General features: G+C 39.6%; 1 protein-coding gene across 4 annotated transcripts in view; it reads left to right on the top strand.

The window, feature by feature from the left end:
• Positions 1–24,049, top strand: part of LOC139753815 (TGF-beta receptor type-1-like) — a 255,338-nt gene that overhangs the window by 55,862 nt on the left and 175,427 nt on the right. For 2 of the 4 annotated variants that reach the window (XM_071670710.1, XM_071670711.1), the window contains exon 4: positions 17,661–17,854. The exons of the other annotated variants lie outside the window; for them this stretch is intronic. In XM_071670710.1, the coding sequence (XP_071526811.1) occupies positions 17,661–17,854 (194 nt within the window). The remainder of the gene's footprint in view (positions 1–17,660; positions 17,855–24,049) is intronic. 4 annotated transcript variants of the gene reach the window in all.

The following is a 24,049-nucleotide window of genomic DNA, read 5'->3' as shown; positions in this document are numbered from 1 at the left end:
TTTATTGAGGGTGGTGGAAAGCACATCTTCTCTAAGGATGTTATAGGGAACCTTGTCTGTTGCTTTGTTGATATCTGTTGCTGCTAGCATACTGCAAGAGGGTTGTCTGTTGCTTTGTTGATATCTGTTGCTACTAGCACACTGCAAGAGGGGTGTTGTGGTAGCTTGAAGCCATTTACTAAGTGTTGTGCGAGGTCTCAGTGCAATGGGGTAATGGAATGCTTGTGACTGAATCCAAATTGTGTGGATGAGAGAGGGATATCTTGTTTGATTTAGTTGGGGATCTGTTTTTTGAAGAGATTAGGTACCGATGACAGTGATGTTGAGCAATACGAAGAGGGAGAGAGTGGGAGTAATGAGGCTTGGTGTGTTTGAGGATAGAAACTGTTGGCTCAGACTGGGATATATAAATGTGTGTGTATATAATAAAGATGAGAAGAAGGGAAAGATACATAGAGTGTTTGAGGAGAGAAACCTGGTTCTATCAAAGATGAGAAGAAGGGAAAGATACATAATGTGTTTGAGGAGAGAAACCTGGTTCTATCTCTGGGTGAAACAAAGCTCAAGGGGAAGGGGCAAGAATGGATGGGAAAGGTGTCCAGGGTAAATTCAGAAGTGATTGTGCAGTCAAAGCTCTGGAAAGGGTAGCACTTCTGCTGAAGGGGTTGTAGGAATGTGTGAATGGGTAAGGAAGTGGGTAACAATGAAAGTTGGTTGTGAGAGGTGGGTGATTAATATGTTAGTGACTCTGTATATGGAAGCAAGAGGTTTGAGGAAGGATGGTCAGTGTTTTGGGAGGAATTGAATGTGACAGCAATTTTGATGTGAGGTATGAGTGAGCTGTGATGGGTGATTGAATGTAAGAGTTGGTAATGTGGCAGTTCGAGTGTATAATTAGGGGCAAGGTGTAACCAGTCATGTGAATGATGAAAATGGTGAACAGCTTGTGGAGTTGTGTGCTGAAACAGGACTGGTGATTGGGAATACCTGATTTAGAAAGAGGGGCATACATAAGTAAGTGTGGATGAGTAGGATTAGATGGTGGTAAGCAGGTGTTATTGGATTGTGTACTAAATGATAGGCATGCAAAGAGAATCTCATGTATGTGAACATGCTGAGAAGAATAACAGGTGGGATGTCTGATTATTTCTTGTTGGAGGTGAGGTTGAAAGTTTTAGGAAAGTAAGAAATAATATGGTTGGGGAAAAAGGTGGTGATTGGGAGTGAGTTTGGAAAAGAGGCTTGTGTGAAGGGCTCATTATCAGGGGAGATTGAGTGGACAGTGTCAAAAGGTGAGAGGAAATGAAGGTATGGGAATGGTTGAGGAATGGGAGGTATTTAGGGAAGCACTGCTTACATGTGTGAGAGAAGTTTGTAGTATACAGAAGAAGGGAGGTAGGGTAGTGAGCAATGGGATAAGGAAGTTGCTAGTGAAAGTGAAAATATTGGTGTATGGGTATTAAGTACAGGGAAAGAGTGTAAGTGATTGGGAGAGGTACAAGAGAAAGTGGCAGGAGGTCAAGAGGAAGGGGCATGGGTTGAAAAATAGGGCAAATGAGAGTGAGAGTGAGTGAGTATCAGCACACATCAGGGAGAATATGATTTAGGAGGATAATCGTATGATAAGAGCATGATAGGGAGCATCAGTATAGTGAGTAAAAGAGGAAGTGGCAACATACAGAGGTGAGGTGAAGAGAAGAAGGGTTTAGTAATCTGAATGTGTTTAGTGATACGGTAGCAGAAGTAGGATGTATAGGTTTGGGAGGTATGCAGAGTAGGAGAGTCTTGACAAGTGGATTGGTAAAAAGAAAAGAGGTTGTGAAAAATTTATGGCATACCGGTTTGAGTGGGTGGGATTGCAGTTGAATTTGTCAGGGAAGGAGGTGATTATGTTATTTGGTTAGTTGATAAGATATATATATATATATATATATATATATTTTTTTTTTTTTTTTTTCAAACTATTCGCCATTTCCCGCGTTAGCGAGGTAGCTTTAAGAACAGAGGACTGGGCCTTTGAGGGAATATCCTCACCTGGCCCCCTTCTCTCTTCCTTCTTTTGGAAAATTAAAAAAAAAAATGATGAGAGGGGAGGATTTCCAGCCCCCCGCTCCCTGCCCTTTTAGTCGCCTTCTACGACACGCAGGGAATACGTGGGAAATATTCTTTCTCCCCTATCCCCAGGGATAATATATATATATATATATATATATATATATATATATATATATATATATATATATATATATATATATATATATCTTTTTTTTCTTTTTTTTTTTAAACTATTCGCCATTTCCCGCATTAGCGAGGTAGCGTTAAGAACAGAGGACTGGGCCTTTTTTGGAATATCCTCACCTGGCCCCCTCTGTTCCTTCTTTTGGAAAATTAAAAAAAAAAAAACGAGAGGGGAGGATTTCCAGCCCCCAGCTCCCTCCCCTTTTAGTCGCCTTCTACGACACGCAGGGAATACGTGGGAAGTATTCTTAATCCCCTATATATATATATATATATATATATATATATATATATATATATATATATATTTTCATACTATTCGCCGTTTCCCGCGATAGCGAGGTAGCGTTAAGAACAGAGGATTGGGCCTTTTTTGGAATATCCTCACCTGGCCCCCTCTGTTCCTTCTTTTGGGGAAAAAAAAAAAAAAAAAAAGAGAGAGAGGGGAGGATTTCCAGCCCCCCGCTCCCTCCCCTTTTAGTCGCCTTCTACGACACGCAGGGAATACATGGGAAGTATTCTTAATCCCCTATCCCCAGGGATATATATATATATATATATATATATATATATATATATATTTTTTCTTTTGTCGCTGTCTCCCGCGTTTGCGAGGTAGCGCAAGGAAACAGACGAAAGAAATGGCCCAACCCACCCCCATACACATGTATATACATACACGTCCACACACGCAAATATACATACCTACACAGCTTTCCATGGTTTACCCCAGACGCTTCACATGCCCCGATTCAATCCACTGACAGCACGTCAACCCCGGTATACCACATCGCTCCAGTTCACTCTATTCCTTGCCCTCCTTTCACCCTCCTGCATGTTCAGGCCCCGATCACACAAAATCTTTTTCACTCCATCTTTCCACCTCCAATTTGGTCTCCCTCTTCTCCTCGTTCCCTCCACCTCCGACACATATATCCTCTTGGTCAATCTTTCCTCACTCATTCTCTCCATGTGCCCAAACCATTTCAAAACACCCTCTTCTGCTCTCTCAACCACGCTCTTTTTATTTCCACACATCTCTCTTACCCTTACGTTACTTACTCGATCAAACCACCTCACACCACACATTGTCCTCAAACATCTCATTTCCAGCACATCCATCCTCCTGCGCACAACTCTATCCATAGCCCACGCCTCGCAACCATACAACATTGTTGGAACCACTATTCCTTCAAACATACCCATTTTTGCTTTCCGAGATAATGTTCTCGACTTCCACACATTCTTCAAGGCTCCCAGAATGTTCGCCCCCTCCCCCACCCTATGATCCACTTCCGCTTCCATGGTTCCATCCGCTGCCAGATCCACTCCCAGATATCTAAAACACTTCACTTCCTCCAGTTTTTCTCCATTCAAACTCACCTCCCAATTGACTTGACCCTCAACCCTACTGTACCTAATAACCTTGCTCTTATATATATATATATATATATATATATATATATATATATATATATATATATATATATATATTTATTACTTATTTTGCTTTGTAGCTGTCTCCCGCATTTGCGAGGTAGCGCAAGGAAACAGACGAAAGAAATGGCCCAACCCACCCCCATACACATGTATATACATACACGTCCACACACGCAAATATACATACCTATACATCTCAATGTACACATATATATACACACACAGACATATACATATATACACATGTACATAATTCATACTGTCTGCCTTTATTTATTTCGCCATTTCCTGCGTTAGTGAGGTAGGGTTAAGAACAGAGGACTAAGCCTTAGAGGGAATAACCTCACTTGGCCACCTTCTCTGTTCCTTCATTTGGAAAATTAAAAGCAGCAGGGGAGGATTTCCAGCCCCCGGCTCCCTCCCCTTTTAGTCGCCTATAAATCATGTATAAATCATGATAAGGAGCCTAAAGACTGAGAGAATACCTATGTAGTGCCAGAGTGTAAAGGCAAGGGGGGCAAAAGTGAAGAGTAAAATTATTAAGGTTTAAGTTTGTGGAGTATGCCTGGAAAATTGTGGTGGAGAAAGGTTATTGAGAGGGTGATGGTATGCACAGTTTCATATTGGGGAGGAACAATATTTCATCAGGAGTGGTATAGGATGTTTGAATAAGGTGTTTGCTCTGAAGAATGTGTCTGAAAAATACGTAGAGAAGCAGAAGGATGTATATGTGGTATTTATGGATCTGAAGAAAGTGAATGATAGGGTTGATAGACATGCTATTTGGAAGGTGCTCTGAATATATGGTGTGGGAGGAAAGCTGCAAGAAGCAGTATAGAGTTTATATCAAGAGAGTTAAGGCATGCATATGAATAAGAAGAGAGGAGGTGAATGATTTAAGGTGTAGCTATCTGCAATAGAGATGTGTGTTGTAACTATGGCTGTGTAATTTGTTTTTGGATAGGGTGATGAGGCAGATGAAAGAAAGATTTTTTGTTCAGAAGAGCAGATCTGCAGTCTGTTAGTGCCGAAGGGGTCTTGGGTGCTTGGGAGATGAATCTGTTGTTATTTGCAGATGACATGGTCCTGGTGGCAGATTCAACTTCTGTCATCAATATCCAAATTTTTTGAAAAGATTATCCACAACAGAATCAAGCAAAACATCCAAGCCTCACCTTTACATCTTTGTTCAAGATCCTACCACTCCACCATACATGACAGACTGGCCTAACACAGCTGCAGGAACCTCATGAAAAAAATATGTGTATGTGTGTGCGTGTGTGCTTGCGTGCATGAGTGCATGTGTGGGTGAAATGTCTGGGGTGAACCATGGAAAGATCTATGGGTCTGGGATGTGGATAGAGAGCTGTGATTTTGGTGCATTACACACGACAGCTAGGAAATGGATTTAAGCGGATATGGCTTTCTCTCTATGTTTCCCAGCACTACCTCACTGCTACAGTGGGTGGTGATGCTGTTTCCTGTGGGGTGGGATGATGCCGGGAATGGATAATGGTGAGCAAGTATAAATATGTACTTGTGAGAAACTTCAGAAGTTGGTGACTGAGGTTGGAAAAGTTTGTGAAAGGAGAAAGTTGAGAGTGAATGTGAGTAAGAGCAAGGTTATTAGGCATAGTAGGGTTGAAGGACAAGTTAACTTGGATGTAAGTATGAATGAGAAAATCTGGGGGAAGTGAAGTGTTTTAGATACCTTGGAGTGGACTTAGCAGCAAATGGAGCCATGGAAGCAAAAGTGAGTCACAGGGTGGGGGAGGGGGTGAAGGTTCTTGGAGCATTGAAGAATGTGTGGAAGGCGAGAACATTTGTCTCGGAGATCAAAAATGGGTATGTTTGAAGGAATAGTGGTTCCAGTGATGTTATATGTTTGCAAGGCATGGGCTGTAGATAGGGTTGTGTGGAGGAGGGTGGACGTGTTGGAAATGAAATGTTTGAGGACAATATGTGGTGTGAGGTGGTTTGGTCAAGTAAGTAATGAAAGGGTAAGTGAGACGTGTGGTAAAAAAAAGTGTGTGGTTGAGAGAGCAGAAGAGGGTGTGTTGAAATGGTTTGGACACATGGAGAGAATGAGTGAGGAAAGATTGACAGAGAGGATATGTGTCTCTCCTGCGTTAGGGAGGTAGCACAGGGAGACAGACGAGGAATGGCTGAACCCACCCACATACATATGATTATACATAAATGCCCACACACACATATATACATTTCAACATATATATTTATTTATTTTGCTTTGTCGCTGTCTCCCGCGTTTGTGAGGTAGCGCAAGGAAACAGATGAAAGAAATGGCCCAACCCACCCCCATACACATGTATATACATACACGTCCACACACGCAAATATACATACCCACACATCTCAATGTACACATATATATGCACACACAGACACATACATATAAACACATGCACACAATTCACACTGTCTGCCTTTATTCATTCCCATCACCACCTTGCCACACATGGAATAACATCCCCCTCCCCCCTCATGTGTGCGAGGTAGTGCTAGGAAAAGACAACAAAGGCCCCATTCGTTCACACTCGGTCTCTATCTGTCATGCAAGAATGCCCGAAACCACAGCTCCCTTTCCACATCCAGGCCCCACAGAACTTTCCATGGTTTACCCCAGATGCTTCACATGCCCTGATTCAATCCATTGACAGCACGTCGACCCCGGTATACCACATTGATCCAATTCACTCTATTCCTTGCCCGCCTCTCACCCTCCTGCATGTTCAGGCCCCGATCACTCAAAATCTTTTTCACTCCATCTTTCCACCTCCAATTTGGTCTCCCACTTCTCCTCGTTCCCTCCACCTCCGACACATATATCCTCTTGGTCAATCTTTCCTCACTCATTCTCTCCATGTGCCCAAACCATTACAAAACACCCTCTTCTGCTCTCTCAACCACGCTCTTTTTATTTCCACACATCTCTCTTACCCTTACATTACTTACTCAATCAAACCACCACACACCACATATTGTCCTCAAACATCTCATTTCCAGCACATCCACCCTCCTACGCACAACTCTATCCATAGCCCACGCCTCGCAACCATATAACATTGTTGGAACCACTATTCCTTCAAACATAACCATTTTTGCTTTCGGAGATAATGTTCTTGACTTCCACACATTCTTCAAGGCTCCCAGGATTTTCGCCCCCTCCCCCACCCTATGATTCACTTCCGCTTCCATAGTTCCATCTGCTGCCAGATCCACTCCCAGATATCTAAAACACTTTACTTCCTTCAGTTTTTCTCCATTTAAACTTACCTCCCAGTTGACTTGACCCTCAACCCTACTGTACCTAATAACCTTGCTCTTATTCACATTTACTCTTAACTTTCTTCTTTCACACACTTTACCAAACTCAGTCACCAGCTTCTGCAGTTTCTCACATGAATCAGCCACCAGCGCTGTGTCATCAGCGAACAACAACCGACTCACTTCCCAAGCTCTCTCATCCCCAACAGACTGCATACTTGCCCCTCTTTCCAAAACTCTTGCATTCACCTCCCTAACAACCCCATCCATAAACAACTTAAACAACCCTGGAGACATCACACACCCCTGCCGCAAACCTACATTCACTGAGAACCAATCACTTTCCTCTCTTCCTACACGTACACATGCCTTACATCCTCGATAAAAACTTTTCACTGCTTCTAACAACTTGCCTCCCGCACCATATATTCTTAGAAGCTTCCACAGAGCATCTCTATCAACTCTATCATATGCCTTCTCCAGATCCATAAATGCTACATACAAATCCATTTGCTTTTCTAAGTATTTCTCACATACATTCTTCAAAGCAAACACCTGATCCACACATCCTGTACCACTTCTGAAAGCACACTGCTCTTCCCCAATCTGATGCTCTGTACATGCCTTCACCCTCTCAATCAATACCCTCCCATATAATTTACCAGGAATACTCAACAAACTTATACCTCTATAATTTGAGCACTCACTCTTATCCCCTTTGCCTTTGTACAATGGCACTATGCACGCATTCCGCCAATCCTCAGGCACGTCTTCATGATTCATACATACATTAAATACTCTTGCCAACCAGTCAACAATACAGTCACCCTCTTTATTAATAAATTCCACTGCAATACCATCCAAACCTGCTGCCTTGCCGGCTTTCATCTTCCGCAAAGCTTTTACTACCTCTTCTCTGTTTACCAAATCATTTTCCCTAACCCTCTCACTTTGCACACCACCTCAACATATATATATATTTTTTTTTTTTTTTCCAAAAGAAGGAACAGAGAAGGGGGCCAGGTGAGGGTATTCCCTCAAAGGCCTAGTCCTCTGTTCTTAACGCTACCTCGCTATCGCGGGAAATCGCGAATAGTATGAAAAAAAAAAAAAAATATATATATATATATATATATATATATATATATATATATATATATATATATACAGCGCTGGTGGCTGATTCATGTGAGAAACTGCAGAAGCTGGTGACTGAGTTTGGAAAAGTGTGTGGAAGAAGAAAGTTAAGAGTAAATGTGAATAAGAGCAAGGTTATTAGGTACAGTAGGGTTGAGGGTCAAGTCAATTGGGAGGTGAGTTTGAATGGAGAAAAACTGGAGGAAGTGAGGTGTTTTAGATATCTGGGAGTGGATCTGGCAGCGGATGGAACCATGGAAGCGGAAGTGGATCAAAGGGTGGGGGAGGGGGCGAAAATCCTGGGGGCCTTGAAGAATGTGTGGAAGTCGAGAACATTATCTCGGAAAGCAAAAATGGGTATGTTTGAAGGAATAGTGGTTCCAACAATATTGTATGGTTGCGAGGCGTGGGCTATGGATAGAGTTGTGCGCAGGAGGATGGATGTGCTGGAAATGAGATGTTTGAGGACAATGTGTGGTGTGAGGTGGTTTGATCGAGTGAGTAACGTAAGGGTAAGAGAGATGTGTGGAAATAAAAAGAGCGTGGTTGAGAGAGCAGAAGAGGGTGTTTTGAAGTGGTTTGGGCACATGGAGAGGATGAGTGAGGAAAGATTGACCAAGAGGATATATGTGTCGGAGGTGGAGGGAACAAGGAGAAGAGGGAGACCAAATTGGAGGTGGAAAGATGGAGTGAAAAAGATTTTGTGTGATCGGGGCCTGAACATGCAGGAGGGTGAAAGGAGGGCAAGGAATAGAGTGAATTGGAGCGATGTGGTATACCGGGGTTGACGTGCTGTCAGTGGATTGAAGCAAGGCATGTGAAGCGTCTGGGGTAAACCATGGAAAGCTGTGTAGGTATGTATATTTGCGTGTGTGGACGTATGTATATACATGTGTATGGGGGGGGGGGGTTGGGCCATTTCTTTCGTCTGTTTCCTTGCGCTACCTCGCAAACGCGGGAGACAGCGACAAAGTATAATAAATAAAATAAATATATATATATATATATATTTCTTTTCTTTCTTTTAAACTATTCACCATATCCCGCGTTAGCGAGGTAGCGTTAGGAACAGAGGACTGGGCCTTTTTTGGAATATCCTCACCTGGCCCCCTCTGTTCCTTCTTTTGGAAAATTAAAAAAAAACGAGAGGGGAGGATTTCCAGCCCCCCGCTCCCTCCGCTTTTAGTCGCCTTCTATGTATATATATATATATATATATATATATATATATATATATATATATATATATATATATATATATATCCTGTCAATGGATTGAACCAGGGCATGTGAAGCGTCTGGGGTAAACCATGGAAATTTTTGTGGGGCCTGGATGTGAAAAGGGAGCTGTGGTTTCAGTGCATTATATATGACAGCTAGCGACTGAGTGTGAGCAAATGTGGCCTTTGTTGTCTTTTCCTAGCGCTACCTTGAGCACGTGCAGGGGTTGGGGGGTTGTCATTCCATGTGTGACGGGGTAGCGACGGGAATGAATAAAGGCAGCAAGTATGAATTATGTACATGTGTATACATGTATTTGTCTGTGTATGTATATATATGTATACGTTGAAATGTATAGGTATGTATATGTGTGTGTGTGTGGACATGTATGTATATACATGTGTATGTGGGTGGGTTGGGCCATTCTTTCGTCTGTTTCCTTGATTAGGGCCTCAGCTGCCCGTGCCATCTCAAAAAAAAAAAAAAATACAGACCAATTTGAAACTGTGTAAAGACTTGTCTGTTTAACATCTCACTTTTATGTAGCACCATTTGTTGTTACATATAGGTTCTCATCATATTTTTAACCTCTGATAACAGTCATTTCAATTTTCATCATATTTGAGACCTAGGAGAGGTTATAAGGAAGTGAAGTATCTATTGTAACCGACCATAGAGTAGTCTCGGAGAACTGGTTGTGAGTGGCAGACTCCGGATTCAATACGACAGCTAGAGATTGGATATGTGCAAACAAGGTCCTTGTTCAATTGTGTCTGATGCCACCTTATTAAAGCAGGAAAACCAAACTGTGTACAAAAATAATATCCTTCTGGATACTAAAGAAAGAATCCTACTCCCAGTTTTGTGAGTTACAGAAGGAAACCTCAACACCCTTGGCACTCAATTCTATGCAACAGCACCTATCCAAGCTACTCTGTAATTAACCACCAACCCCTAAGTAACCTCTAGTCACAGATTCCCCCTACTTCCAAGACATATAACACTGGCTAAACACATATATTGTGAAATAATCTGGCAAGCATTAAACAAGTGACCTCCCAACTTAGTCTTAAACTCCAGCCCACCAGACAAACACCCATTTCTTTTATGATTTCTATATATTGATTGAGAGGGTGAAGGCATGTACAGAGCATCAGATTGGGGAAGAGCAGTGTGGTTTCAGAAGTGGTACAGGATGTGTGGATCAGGTGTTTGCTTTGAAGAATGTATGTGAGAAATACTTAGAAAAGCAAATGGATTTGTATGTAGCATTTATGGATCTGGAGAAGGCATATGATAGAGTTGATAGAGATGCTCTGTGGAAGGTATTAAGAATATATGGTGTGGGAGGAAAGTTGTTAGAAGCAGTGAAAAGTTTTTATCGAGGATGTAAGGCATGTGTACGTGTAGGAAGAGAGGAAAGTGATTGGTTCTCAGTGAATGTAGGTTTGCGGCAGGGGTGTGTGATGTCTCCATGGTTGTTTAATTTGTTTATGGATGGGGTTGTTAGGGAGGTAAATGCAAGAGTTTTGGAAAGAGGGGCAAGTATGCAGTCTCTTGGGGATGAGAGAGCTTGGGAAGTGAGTCAGTTGTTGTTCGCTGATGATACAGCGCTGGTGGCTGATTCATGTGAGAAACTGCAGAAGCTGGTGACTGAGTTTGGTAAAGTGTGTGGAAGAAGAAAGTTAAGAGTAAATGTGAATAAGAGCAAGGTTATTAGGTACAGTAGGGTTGAGGGTCAAGTCAATTGGGAGGTGAGTTTGAATGGAGAAAAACTGGAGGAAGTGAAGTGTTTTAGATATCTGGGAGTGGATCTGGCAGCGGATGGAACCATGGAAGCGGAAGTGGATCATAGGGTGGGGGAGGGGGCGAAAATTCTGGGGGCCTTGAAGAATGTGTGGAAGTCGAGAACATTATCTCGGAAAGCAAAAATGGTTATGTTTGAAGGAATAGTGGTTCCAACAATGTTGTATGGTTGCGAGGCGTGGGCTATGGATAGAGTTGTGCGCAGGAGGATGGATGTGCTGGAAATGAGATGTTTGAGGACAATGTGTGGTGTGAGGTGGTTTGATCGAGTGAGTAACGTAAGGGTAAGAGAGATGTGTGGAAATAAAAAGAGCGTGGTTGAGAGAGCAGAAGAGGGTGTTTTGAAGTGGTTTGGGCACATGGAGAGAATGAGTGAGGAAAGATTGACCAAGAGGATATATGTGTCGGAGGTGGAGGGAACGAGGAGAAGAGGGAGACCAAATTGGAGGTGTTTCCTTGCGCTACCTCGCAAACGCGGGAGACAGCGACAAAGTATAATAAAAGAAAATAAATATATATATATATATATATATATATATATATATATATATATTTTTTTTTATACTTTGTCGCTGTCTCCCGCGTTTGCGAGGTAGCGCAAGGAAACAGACGAAAGAAATGGCCCCCCCCCCCCCATACACATGTATATACATACGTCCACACACGCAAATATACATACCTACACAGCTTTCCATGGTTTACCCCAGATGCTTCACATGCCCTGCTTCAATCCACTGACAGCACGTCAACCCCGGTATACCACATCGCTCCAATTCACTCTCTTCCTTGCCCTCCTTTCACCCTCCTGAATGTTCAGGCCCCGATCACACAAAATCTTTTTCACTCCATCTTTCCACCTCCAGTTTGGTCTCCCTCTTCTCCTTGTTCCCTCCACCTCCGACACATATATCCTCTTGGTCAATCTTTCCTCACTCATCCTCTCCATGTGCCCAAACCACTTCAAAACACCCTCTTCTGCTCTCTCAACCACGCTCTTTTTATTTCCACACATCTCTCTTACCCTTACGTTACTCACTCGATCAAACCACCTCACACCACACATTGTCCTCAAACATCTCATTTCCAGCACATCCATCCTCCTGCGCACCACTCTATCCATAGCCCACGCCTCGCAACCATACAACATTGTTGGAACCACTATTCCTTCAAACATACCCATTTTTGCTTTCCGAGCTAATGTTCTCGACTTCCACACATTCTATATATATATATATATATATATATATATATATATATATATATATATATATATATATAATATATATATATATATATATATATATATATAACATATATATATATATATATATATATTTTTTTTTTTTTTTTTTTATACTTTGTCGCTGTCTCTTTCAAACTATTTGCTATTTCCCGCATTAGCGAGGTAGCATTAAGAACAGAGAACTGGGCCTTTAAGGGAATATCCTCACCTGGCCCCCTTCTCTGTTCCTTCTTTTGGAATATTAAAAAAAAATAATGAGAGGGGAGGATATCCATCCCCTGCTCCCATATATATATATATATATATATATATATATATATATATATATATATATATATATATATATATATATATATATATTAACGGAAATGGATGAAGGCATCAGGTATGAATATACACACACACACATATATATACATATTTATTATTTTTTTTTTATTATACTTTGTCGCTGTCTCCCGCGTTTGCGAGGTAGCGCAAGGAAACAGACGAAAGAAATGGCCCAACCCCCCCCACACACATGTATATACATACGTCCACACACGCAAATATACATACCTACACAGCTTTCCATGGTTTACCCCAGACGCTTCACATGCCTTGATTCAATCCACTGACAGCACGTCAACCCCGGTATACCACATCGCTCCAATTCACTCTATTCCTTGTCCTCCTTTCACCCTCCTGCATGTTCAGGCCCTGATCACACAAAATCTTTTTCACTCCATCTTTCCACCTCCAATTTGGTCTCCCTCTTCTCCTCGTTCCCTCCACCTCCGACACATATATCCTCTTGGTCAATCTTTCCTCACTCATTCTCTCCATGTGCCCAAACCATTTCAAAACACCCTCTTCTGCTCTCTCACCCACGCTCTTTTTATTTCCACACATCTCTCTTACCCTTACGTTACTCACTCGATCAAACCACCTCACACCACACATTGTCCTCAAACATCTCATTTCCAGCACATCCATCCTCCTGCGCACAACTCTATCCATAGCCCACGCCTCGCAACCATACAACATTGTTGGAACCACTATTCCTTCAAACATACCCATTTTTGCTTTCCGAGATAATGTTCTCGACTTCCACATATTCTTCAAGGCCCCCAGAATTTTCGCCCCCTCCCCCACCCTATGATCCACTTCCGCTTCCATGGTTCCATCCGCTGCCAGATCCACTCCCAGATATCTAAAACACTTCACTTCCTCCAGTTTTTCTCCATTCAAACTCACCTCCCAATTGACTTGACCCTCAACCCTACTGTACCTAATAACCTTGCTCTTATTCACATTTACTCTTAACTTTCTTCTTCCACACACTTTACCAAACTCAGTCACCAGCTTCTGCAGTTTCTCACATGAATCAGCCACCAGCGCTGTATCATCAGCGAACAACAACTGACTCACTTCCCAAGCTCTCTCATCCCCAACAGACTTCATACTTGCCCCTCTTTCCAAAACTCTTGCATTTACCTCCCTAACAACCCCATCCATAAACAAATTAAACAACCATGGAGACATCACACACCCCTGCCGCAAACCTACATTCACTGAGAACCAATCACTTTCCTCTCTTCCTACACGTACACATGCCTTACATCCTCGATAAAAACTTTTCACTGCTTCTAACAACTTGCCTCCCACACCATATATTCTTAATACCTTCCACAGAGCATCTCTATCAACTCTATCATATGCCTTCTCCAGATCCATAAATGCTACATACAAATCCATTTGCTTTTCTAAGTATTTCTCACATACATTCTTCAAAGCAAACACCTGATCCACACATCCTGTACCACTTCTGAAACCACACTGCTCTTCCCCAATCTGATGCTCTGTACATGCCTTCACCCTCTCAATCAATACCCTCCCATATAATTTACCAGGAATACTCAACAAACTTATACCTCTATAATTTGAGCACTCACTCTTATCCCCTTTGCCTTTGTACAATGGCACTATGCACGCATTCCGCCAATCCTCAGGCACCTCACCATGAGTCATACATACATTAAATAACCTTACCAACCAGTCAACAATACAGTCACCCATTGAAGTCATCCATTGAAGCTTATTGATACAGTGGTTAAATTGATGAGAACTGCTATTGACGTTTGTGTAAATAAATTATACATTTCCTTTTTCCATAGCCAGAGGTTGAACCATTATGTGACATTCATTTTTTCATTCATTTCAAGCTAGAAGTTTCAGTTTTCTAAATTGTTTCTTACATTTTTCATATGTATATATATATGTATGTGTGTGTGTGTGTGTATATGTGTGTATGTATGTGTATGTGTGTGTATGTGTATGTGTATATATATATGTATATTATCCCTGGGGATAGGGGTGAAAGAATACTTCCCACGTATTCCTCGCGTGTCGTAGAAAGCGACTAGAGGGGACGGGAGTGGGGGCCAGAAATCCTCCCCTCCTTGTATTAACTTTCTAAAATGGGAAACAAATATATATATATATATATATATATATATATATATATATATATATATATATATATATATATATATATATGTGTGTGTGTGTGTGTGCATATTCATACCTGATGCCTTCATCCATTTCCTTTGCCACCCTGCCACACATGGAATAGCATCCCCCCCTTCCAGTGAGGTAGCACTAGGAAAAGACAAAAAAGGCCACATTCATTCACACTCAGTCTCTAGCTGTCATTTGTAATGCACCAAAACCACAGCTCCCTTTCCACATCCAGGCCCCTCAGACCTTTCCATGGTTTACCCCAGACGCTTCACATCCCCTGGTTCAATCCACTGACAACACATCGACCCCAGTATACCACAGCGTTCCAATGCACTCTATTCCTTGCAAGCCTTTCACCCTCCTGTATGTTCAAGCCCCGATTGCTCAAAATCTTTTTCACTCCATTCTTTCACGTCCAATTTAGTCTCCCGCTTCTCCTTGTTCCCTTTACCTCTAACACATATATCCTCTTTGTCAGTCTTTTCTCACTCATTCTCTCCATGTGTGTGTGTGTGTGCATGCATTTATATGTATATGTATGTTTATATGAGTGGATGTGCCTTTCTTTGTCTGTTTCTTGGCACTTCCTTACTAACTGGAGAAATGGCAATCGGGTATGAAAAACTTGACCCCCATATTTACTTTAATGTTTAAGTGTTCATTCCCCACATCCTCCTACACTCCATTCATTTATCCTTTTCACTTCTCTCCTTTCCCATTTCTCCTTCCATCTCTGACAGATCCTCATAGTCACTTAGTCTTTGGTTATCACCTCTATATTTTTGAGCCATACCAACATACCTTGGTCATTTTTCTCAGTCACATGCACTTGATGCCACACCTCTCTCTTATCCTTTAATTCTTTACATGACCATCCCACCTTAACTTCATATTACCTTCATGCATACCATATCCATACAATGTGGATGAAGCTATTATACTTTCAATCATATTCATATTTGTCCCAACAAACAGTCACCTCCTCCTCCACATGCTCTTCAGTGCACACAGAACCCTAGCCCCTTCTCTCACCTTGTTTCACTTCAGCCCCCATTTGTGTATTTATATGATTTTTTTTCTACCATAATCTCTTCAACTAGTGATGATTAAATCAAGAGGGCTGAAGAGAGTTAGCATTTGGAATATCCAACTGTGATGTTGTCAGAATTATATGCTCCTTTTAACTCCCTTTACAAAGATTTCTTGTTCAGAATTATGTGGCTTAATATTTCTGGATGTAGTCAGATTTTTTATGTTATTCAAATAGTACTTCTTGGTGACAGTAGCAGTGTAAGAATTATCTGCTGTATACAGGATCACATATCCACTGTTTCCTTTTACATTCCTAAGCTTCAGCCTTTAAAAAAAAGTTAGAAGAGGGTTAGGGCTAAGTAATGGAAGTGTTGATTAGAGTAGAGTAGGTTTGCTCATAGTGGCTAATTTAGACATGATGATGTGTTGTGTAGAGTATCTCATTTTGCAAGTTTTTGAGTGTCAGTTAAAGTTTGTTTGGTATCTGTTTGCTAAGAAATGGAGAAACTCTTGATTCTTTGTGAAGTCCTTTTATAGTACATCCCTCTTAACACAACCATCATACATTTATCCTCCATCTTCATTACTTCTATCTTATTGAAAAAACTGACCATTAACTCCACTTCTTTCATGATTACTTCATTGGTAAAAGAATGGTGTTTTGCTGCCATTCCACCAACTCTTTTCATGAGTGATTACTGTATGTTCACTTTTTCTGAAGGTTATAACAAGGTACTTTACCATTTTAATCATCTTTAATTGAGTATTGAAGGTGGTTCTGTTGTCCATCTATTATGCTGTCTCATTTTGTTTGCATTTTCCATTATTGATGCATGTTTTTTTTATAATAGTTCTTCACTCATGTCAGATTGCGCTGGTGTTCTTATGAATACAGAAGTGGATACAGGAGTTGAATAAGTTGGGTTAGATATACCGTAAAGGCTGTTTACATCAGACTATATAAATCGGTGACATATCATTGTACTTACTGTTGTCCGCATTCTTGTAGACTTACTCTTAATATGTGGCAGTAGAAAATATGAATATGTTAATATATTTACATTAATTGTATACTTATAATAAATTGGGAATACTGTTTATGGACAACTTATGTGTAATTCTGTTACAGGGTCACACTTGTGTACAAAAGGGTACAAGTAACCAGAAGGTTGCAGTATGGACTTGTTTGACCCTGTGGGTAATAGTATAATTGTGTGATTTCTATGTAAATTTGGTTTATCTCTCTCCTCCTTGATGATTGGTAAAGAATGATTCTTATTTTATGGTTTATCTTAATTTTTAGTAATATATTTCCATCTTTAGCAAAATTTATAAGTCTTTTGTAATAGATTATATGTTCAGCATCAGTAGAGTAGAGGGTGAATGATTTTTGGGAGTAGGAAGAACATGCATCATGAAAAATGTCGTTAAAATATTATTATTATCATTGTTGTTATTATTGCTGTTATATTTATTAGTATTATGATTATTAGATTTTTGTTATTATATTATTATTATTATTATTATTTATTTTTATTTTGTTTATTTTTTATGTATTTATTGTTCTTATTACTGTTATTATTATTATATTTTTTTTAGGAGGGGGGGGTGGTGTCTGTGAGTGTTAGAGGGTGTATTCATTGATATTAGGTGGATGAAGTACTAAGGAAAATGTGGGCCCAGCAAGTGCCTCTTGTGTAGAGGAATGGCTGGCACTAACAGCTGTGTGTGTCACTCTGACTGGCTGCTACAGGAAGCAGGCGTGTTTGGACAAAAGCCAGCAGTTCCCTCCAGATCATGCATTCAAGTGCCGGGGAGGCTATTCCCACACTGTGTACCCAAGGCTGGAAGAAGAGATGTTATGCTGCCGTGATGCTGACTTCTGCAACAAAGAGTTGCTGCCAGTGACTCCTCCATGGGGTAGGCCTGGCCAGAGGGGTGGGGAAGGTAAGGCCAGCACCAGCCCAGCCTCCCCTCTCATCACCATGCTGGACTCCTGCTGCCAGTGGGTTTATTTATATAGACATCATGGAAAGGTGTTGTTGCCTCAGAGCAGGAGTCCCCTGGTGTTAAGTATGGAGGAGAGGCTGGGTGGTAGCACTTAAATGCTGTGTGATTATTGGCTTCCCTGCCCCACCTTGTAGGCTCTTTACTAACCACTCACATGCAGTTTGATTCTACTCCCTTTATCCTGGTTTCTTGTGACTGTATTATTTTACTTGTGCACTGCCAATATGCTTCACTAACCTGTAGCTCTCACCTTGCAATTTTCTCTTGGTCTTCTTAATGCAGATATTAATATCACCTTTAATTATGCCATATCTAAACTCCAGGTTCATATTTATAAAGACAGTTCAAGCAGTCTGGTTAAGGTTCTGTATATATTTTTTGTAATTTGTAATTTTTCAGAAAGCCTTGTCAGTAATTTGACAAGTTGTCATCAATGTCTTTATGGATTGCAACATCTGGGTAAGAGTTGAGCCCATCATCACACTGCACATTCTTTCCAAAATTATATAACTTGCATATTACTCTTCATTGCCATTGCTAAGGCAGTTTAACTGGTGTAGGATAAAGGTAAAGGTTCTATAAAACAGGATGGAATGGCTGGCTTATGGGACAATTGTTAATTTTTCTTGGTGTGTTGGGCTTGTAAATTCTTCATCTATATGCTGTCTGAACTGGCATCTTGTATGGTTTGTGACTCTCTTTGGCCTAATGCATATTAAGGCTGGTGGCTGTTCCAAGCTGCAGAGGTTGGTTGAGGCTATATATCTTGTGTCATGGTACTGTGCTGGTTCTTATTCTGATATATTCACACTTCGCTGATATGCAGAAGGGGCTGGCAACTTTTGCAATGGTTTTGCTCATTTACATATTACGAGCTATTTTACAAGTCAATGCTCAGGCTTATCTATCCTTCTTGTGTGAAGTTCACTAACAATGGTTGCTAGTCTCTGCTGTAAGATGTGGCAGTGGTTCTCAGTCTTTGTCATCTTTTGGTGAAGGGTTTCAACATTTGCAGTTATGGTATTCATGTGCAAAAAGTAAATACAGTACTTTGTTTGAAAATATGTATGAATAAATATACTAAATTTTGTTTATTGATAAATAAACTTGATAAATTTTGCTTTTGTTTACTTTCAAGTAAAACTCCACTCCTTTACTATGCTATTCATCTCACTTCACTTATGTCTTTAGATTATTATTAGCTACTGTGAATAAGGAGTATATACCAATACATTATTATATTTTGTAAATGAACCATTTCAGGAATTTGATTTCATGTACTTAACTGTAAAATGTATCAGATTTTAGTTGCTTTTGCCAATTTTGTTCCAGAGGACTCTGATTGAAACTTGGCTAAGTATACTGTACAGTCAAATGTGTTTGTAAAAATATTGAATCATTTCACTCTTTCTGGATGGTCAGAATAGAGCTTTGAAAACTTGTACACAGGATTAATGCAGCCTTAAGTAAGCAGTATACGCTTGTTAGGAATAAAACAACTGTATGTAAAGTAACTTTTGAATGGCCTACAAACATCCCTCTTGATCTTCCAAATTTTAAAAGGACATTTGCAAGTTGACCAAAATGAAAAGGCAGTAAACACTCAAAATTTGCTGTGTAATGGGTTAGGTTCTAAGATATTGGTAATGGAAGAAAAGAACAAAAGCATGCATAAACCCAAATTGTATTTAATTGAAGCACCTGTGTTTATTTCTGCATTCTTTTAGCAAATATGCAATCATAAACTCCATGCCTAAAGTAAAATTGTATTTTAATGTACCTGCAGTAGAAAAAGATAAGAATTCATATTGATACTTTATTAACTATCAAGACAATGTATACAAAAGAGTACGGATACAGACATGTATTGTAGGGGTCTTGCCCTTTTATGTCATTGGACTGATTTAAAGATTTTTTGATTTCTTTATATCTAGTTTGACTGTGGGTAATTTACAATAGTGTCCATAAGCTCTAGGGAAGATATATAGTGTCACATGATTAAATTTTTTATGATGTGTGATTGACCAGGCTAACAATTTTGGGTCAGGGTACTCCTTTTCACTTCAGTTTTGTAAATTGCATGTCACCAAGATAAAGATTTTTGTAGGAAAGAGGTAGGAATGAGTGTTTGATAATGGCTCATCGTATTAGAGCAAGCCTGGGGTGATTAGTGTCTAGTGCCTTAACAGCTATTTGAGTGGACCTTTACAGACTACACTAATATAGTATCTTCTGAATATTTTGGGATTACTGTAATAATTTAATTGGTGAAAATGGAAAGAAAATTAAAGCCAGTGAGTGATTTAAGTGTAATGATATTATGTTACTGTTAGCAGCTAATTGGATTGGTTTGCTAACCTTCATTATATCCAGTGATCTTTATAGTGTTCATACTAGCAACCACATAAGTACTACTCAGTAAAGATGATTTTGATAATTTCATTTTCTGCCCCTACATCAATTGCCCGTTATAGATAATTTGAAATAGTTTAGATTCTATTACAGTGTACTTCATGGATAGTTTAGGGATGCTTGATTTTCTCAAATTATGTACAGTTTTCTCGAATTTTTCTGTTATTTTGAGGGTTTACTGCTTAAAGATTGTGCTATGGTAAAGAGAGTATTCTACATATTGCATGCATGATATTGTATGTAATGGTCAGAATGATGCTCAATATTAATTTCATTCATATGATTATTGTCATTCACCAGATTACTTGCATGAATGTAAGGAAACTTACACAGGCTTTAAAAATTCCTGGCTTTATGAGGATAAGCATATGTATATAAACCTGGAAAGAAAATAGTGAGTGAAAAGAGAAGAGGGATGCTTTGGGTGAAATTTTCTTTTAGTTGAAATCAAGTGGAGTTATGTCATGAAATATTGTTTTATTGGGAATTTAGTCAAATTATGTTTTATGTTCTGTTATGTTTTTGCATAACTAGGTGAATATTTAAGCAGTTGAATTGTTAATTGTAAAAGAATGAATATTTGTGTATGACATACATTTGAATGAGTGTTCATGTAGCATTATCTTATTAGTCTTTTCACATTTCATGAAAGTGACTATGCTGTGTATGCTTTAAGCTATGAATTGTGGTTTATTCTTTGAATATTTTTTGTACATTATTGTAGGTGTTGTACCATGAATGGAGATGGATTTTGAATGTATTTTTCTGCGCCACTGTATTTGAATAGGATTATGTCTTTTTGATGCATAAGCAAAGATAACTCAGGGCAGTTTCTTGTGAACAAGACAGGCATAATACTTTTTTGTCACTCGCAGAAAAGAAAATGTGAATATTGTCTCCTAGATGATGCTCTTCTTTTTTTTGTGATCGATCTTTCAGATAAATATTAGACACTAAAGTTATTGTATTTGCTCAGTATATGTAACAGAAGTGTCAAGCACATTACAGAATATCTGCATATCCCCATAACAAAATGATGACTGAAGCCAAAAACATTACAGATGTGCCAGTGAAACCATTGTATTAATTAGTCCTAGAATAGCATCATAAAATTAGGGGATGTACTTGGGTAAGGTTGGAGGGCAGTGTCATTTGAAAAAGCTCCTCAGTTGGTAAAGTTAAATAGGAGTTTTATTTGAAAAATTCTGCTGCAATTATTTTTTCTTCCTACTTTTTCACTAGGTTCTGGGAGTGATGAGGAATGTGTGGAAGGAGAGAATATTATCTCGCAAAGGAAAAATGGGTATGTTTGAAGGAATAGTAGTTCCAAGAGAGTTATATGATTGTGATGCATGGGCTGTACATAGGGTTGTACAGAAGAGGGTGAATATGTTGGAAATGAAGTGTTTAAGGACAATATGTGGTGTGAGGTGGTATGATTTAGTAAGTAGTGAAAGGGTAAGAGAGATGTGTGGAAATACAAAGTGTGGTCGAGAGAGCAGAAGAGGGCTTGTTGAAATGGTTTGGATATATGGAGTGAATTTGGGAGGAAAGATTGACAAAGAGGATATTTGTGTCGGAGGTGGAGGGAACAAGGAGAAGTAGGAGACCAAATTGGAGGTGGAAGGATGGAGTGAAAAAGATTTTGAGCAATCAGGGCCTGAACATGCAGGAGGGTGTAAGGTATGTAAGGAATAGAGTGAACTGGAGCGATGTGGTATACTGGGGTCAATGTGCTGTCAATGGATTGAACCAGGGCATGTGAAGTGTCTGGGGTAAACCATGGAAAGTTCTGTGGGGCCTGGATGTGGAAAGGGAGCTGTGGTTTCGGTGCATTATTACATGACAGCTAGAAACTGAGTGTGAACGAATGTGGCCTTTGTTGTCTTTTCCTAGCGCTACCTCGCACACATGAGGGGGGAGGGGGTTGTTATTCCATGCGTGGCAAGGTGGCAATGGGAATGAATAACAAGGCAGACAGTATGAATTATGTACATGTGTATATATGTATATGTCTGTGTGTGTATATATATGTATACATTGAGATGTATAGGTATGTATATTTGTGTGTGTGGACGTGTATGTATATACATGTGTATGTGGGTGGGTTGGGCCATTCTTTCGTCTGTTTCCTTGCGCTACCTTGTGTGTGTGTATGAGTGGATGTGCCTTTCTTCATCTGTTTCCTGGCACTACCTCACTAAAATGGGAAATAGCAATCAAGTATGAAAAAAGAATATGATTACCACAGAACCCTTTTTCCAGGGGCTCTTGCATCTCAGGGTTGCACTACACTCACTAGCTGGGACTGGATGGACTCCTTTGAAATAAGTTCTTCAATGAGATCATAATCTCTGTTGTCATCTGATGGAACATTCTTGCCATAGGTGACTTTTCATCAAGGAGTAAACTCAGCCAGGTGGAGTCCAGTAACAATATATCAACTTTCACATAAAAGACTTTGGTCCATTTGCAATTCAAGCACTTACAGACATATTCAACCACTGTTGGCTACACAGCAAAATCCCTAACATCTGGAAATGTACCAACATGATGCAAATTTTAAAACCCTCCAAACCAACCAACTTCAGTACCTCTTAGCACGAGCTCTGCTTGATAGTGCCAGAATTCAGTTAGTCAAGAAACCTACTTGAAAAAAATAGTGCCAGAATTCAGTTAGTCAAGAAACCTACTTGCAGTGAAAATATATTGTATTTATATCTCATGATGAATAACTGTCTCATTAATAAATTTGAAGTCGGACAAAAGTTTGATATATGTAATCACTAATGAATTGATTTTAAGGTTACTTTCAACACTGCATGTAATTTTGGTCTACTTGAGAGTTGTAAAAAAAAATGTCAGACTAGATTTAGACTAGAAAATTTCCATGATCATCACATTGCTCTTAAGAGGTAAATCCAGGATGATATTATCAATGAAAACAACATGAACATAGCTTGGAAAAGCTTCAGTAAGACTGTAAGAATTCAAAGAAGTAAAGGGAACATATATGCCACTTTGTAGAAGATGGTCATTTTTCTTAAACGAATTCAAGATGGTGGAACGATGAAATTAAGAAGTGCCTGTATTCTAAGATAGTTGGTCATAAGAAACTCGAAGAAACCAATAGTCGTCATGTTAGTGTAGATTAAGTTGATTTTGTGTGGAGTTACTAAGAGATTAAATGATAGAGTAATAAAAAAAGTCAGTGTGAAGCATATACTGTCAAAAATAGCAAAAAGAAATCCGAAGGAATTTTATACTTATGTTAGAGGAAGAAAGTCATTACCCAATCAGTTGGTCCACTGATTTCAGAAAATGTTGACTTGATTCAAGACAGTGAAACTATGGCAAAAACCTTTAAATGTTTTTTGCATCTGTATTTACAATTGAAGATGCAAGTCATGTCTTGAATCCAGTTTCGTTGATAAGAGAGGTGATCTTTTTGCAACACACTGACATAAAAACTGAAGATGTGCTATTGGCAGTAAATGAAATGAAAGTAAACAAAATGGGAGGCCCTGTAAGTTTTATCCCAGGACATTGAAAGAGATGAAAAATGAGGTAGTTAAACTATTACTCTTTTGAATAAGTCACTTACTTTTGGAAAAGTTCCAGAGGAATGGGAGTTTGCCAGAGTAACACTGACATTCCAAAAAGGTAAGTCAGTACCCAGAATTAGCTTAAAACTTGTGGTTGAAAAACTTGCAGAAACCA

Source organism: Panulirus ornatus, chromosome 15, assembly GCF_036320965.1.
Source record: "Panulirus ornatus isolate Po-2019 chromosome 15, ASM3632096v1, whole genome shotgun sequence".
NCBI classification, from domain to species: Eukaryota; Metazoa; Arthropoda; class Malacostraca; order Decapoda; family Palinuridae; genus Panulirus; species Panulirus ornatus.
Note: the sequence above shows the minus strand (reverse complement) of the source record. Positions and strands in the feature narration are given on the sequence as shown.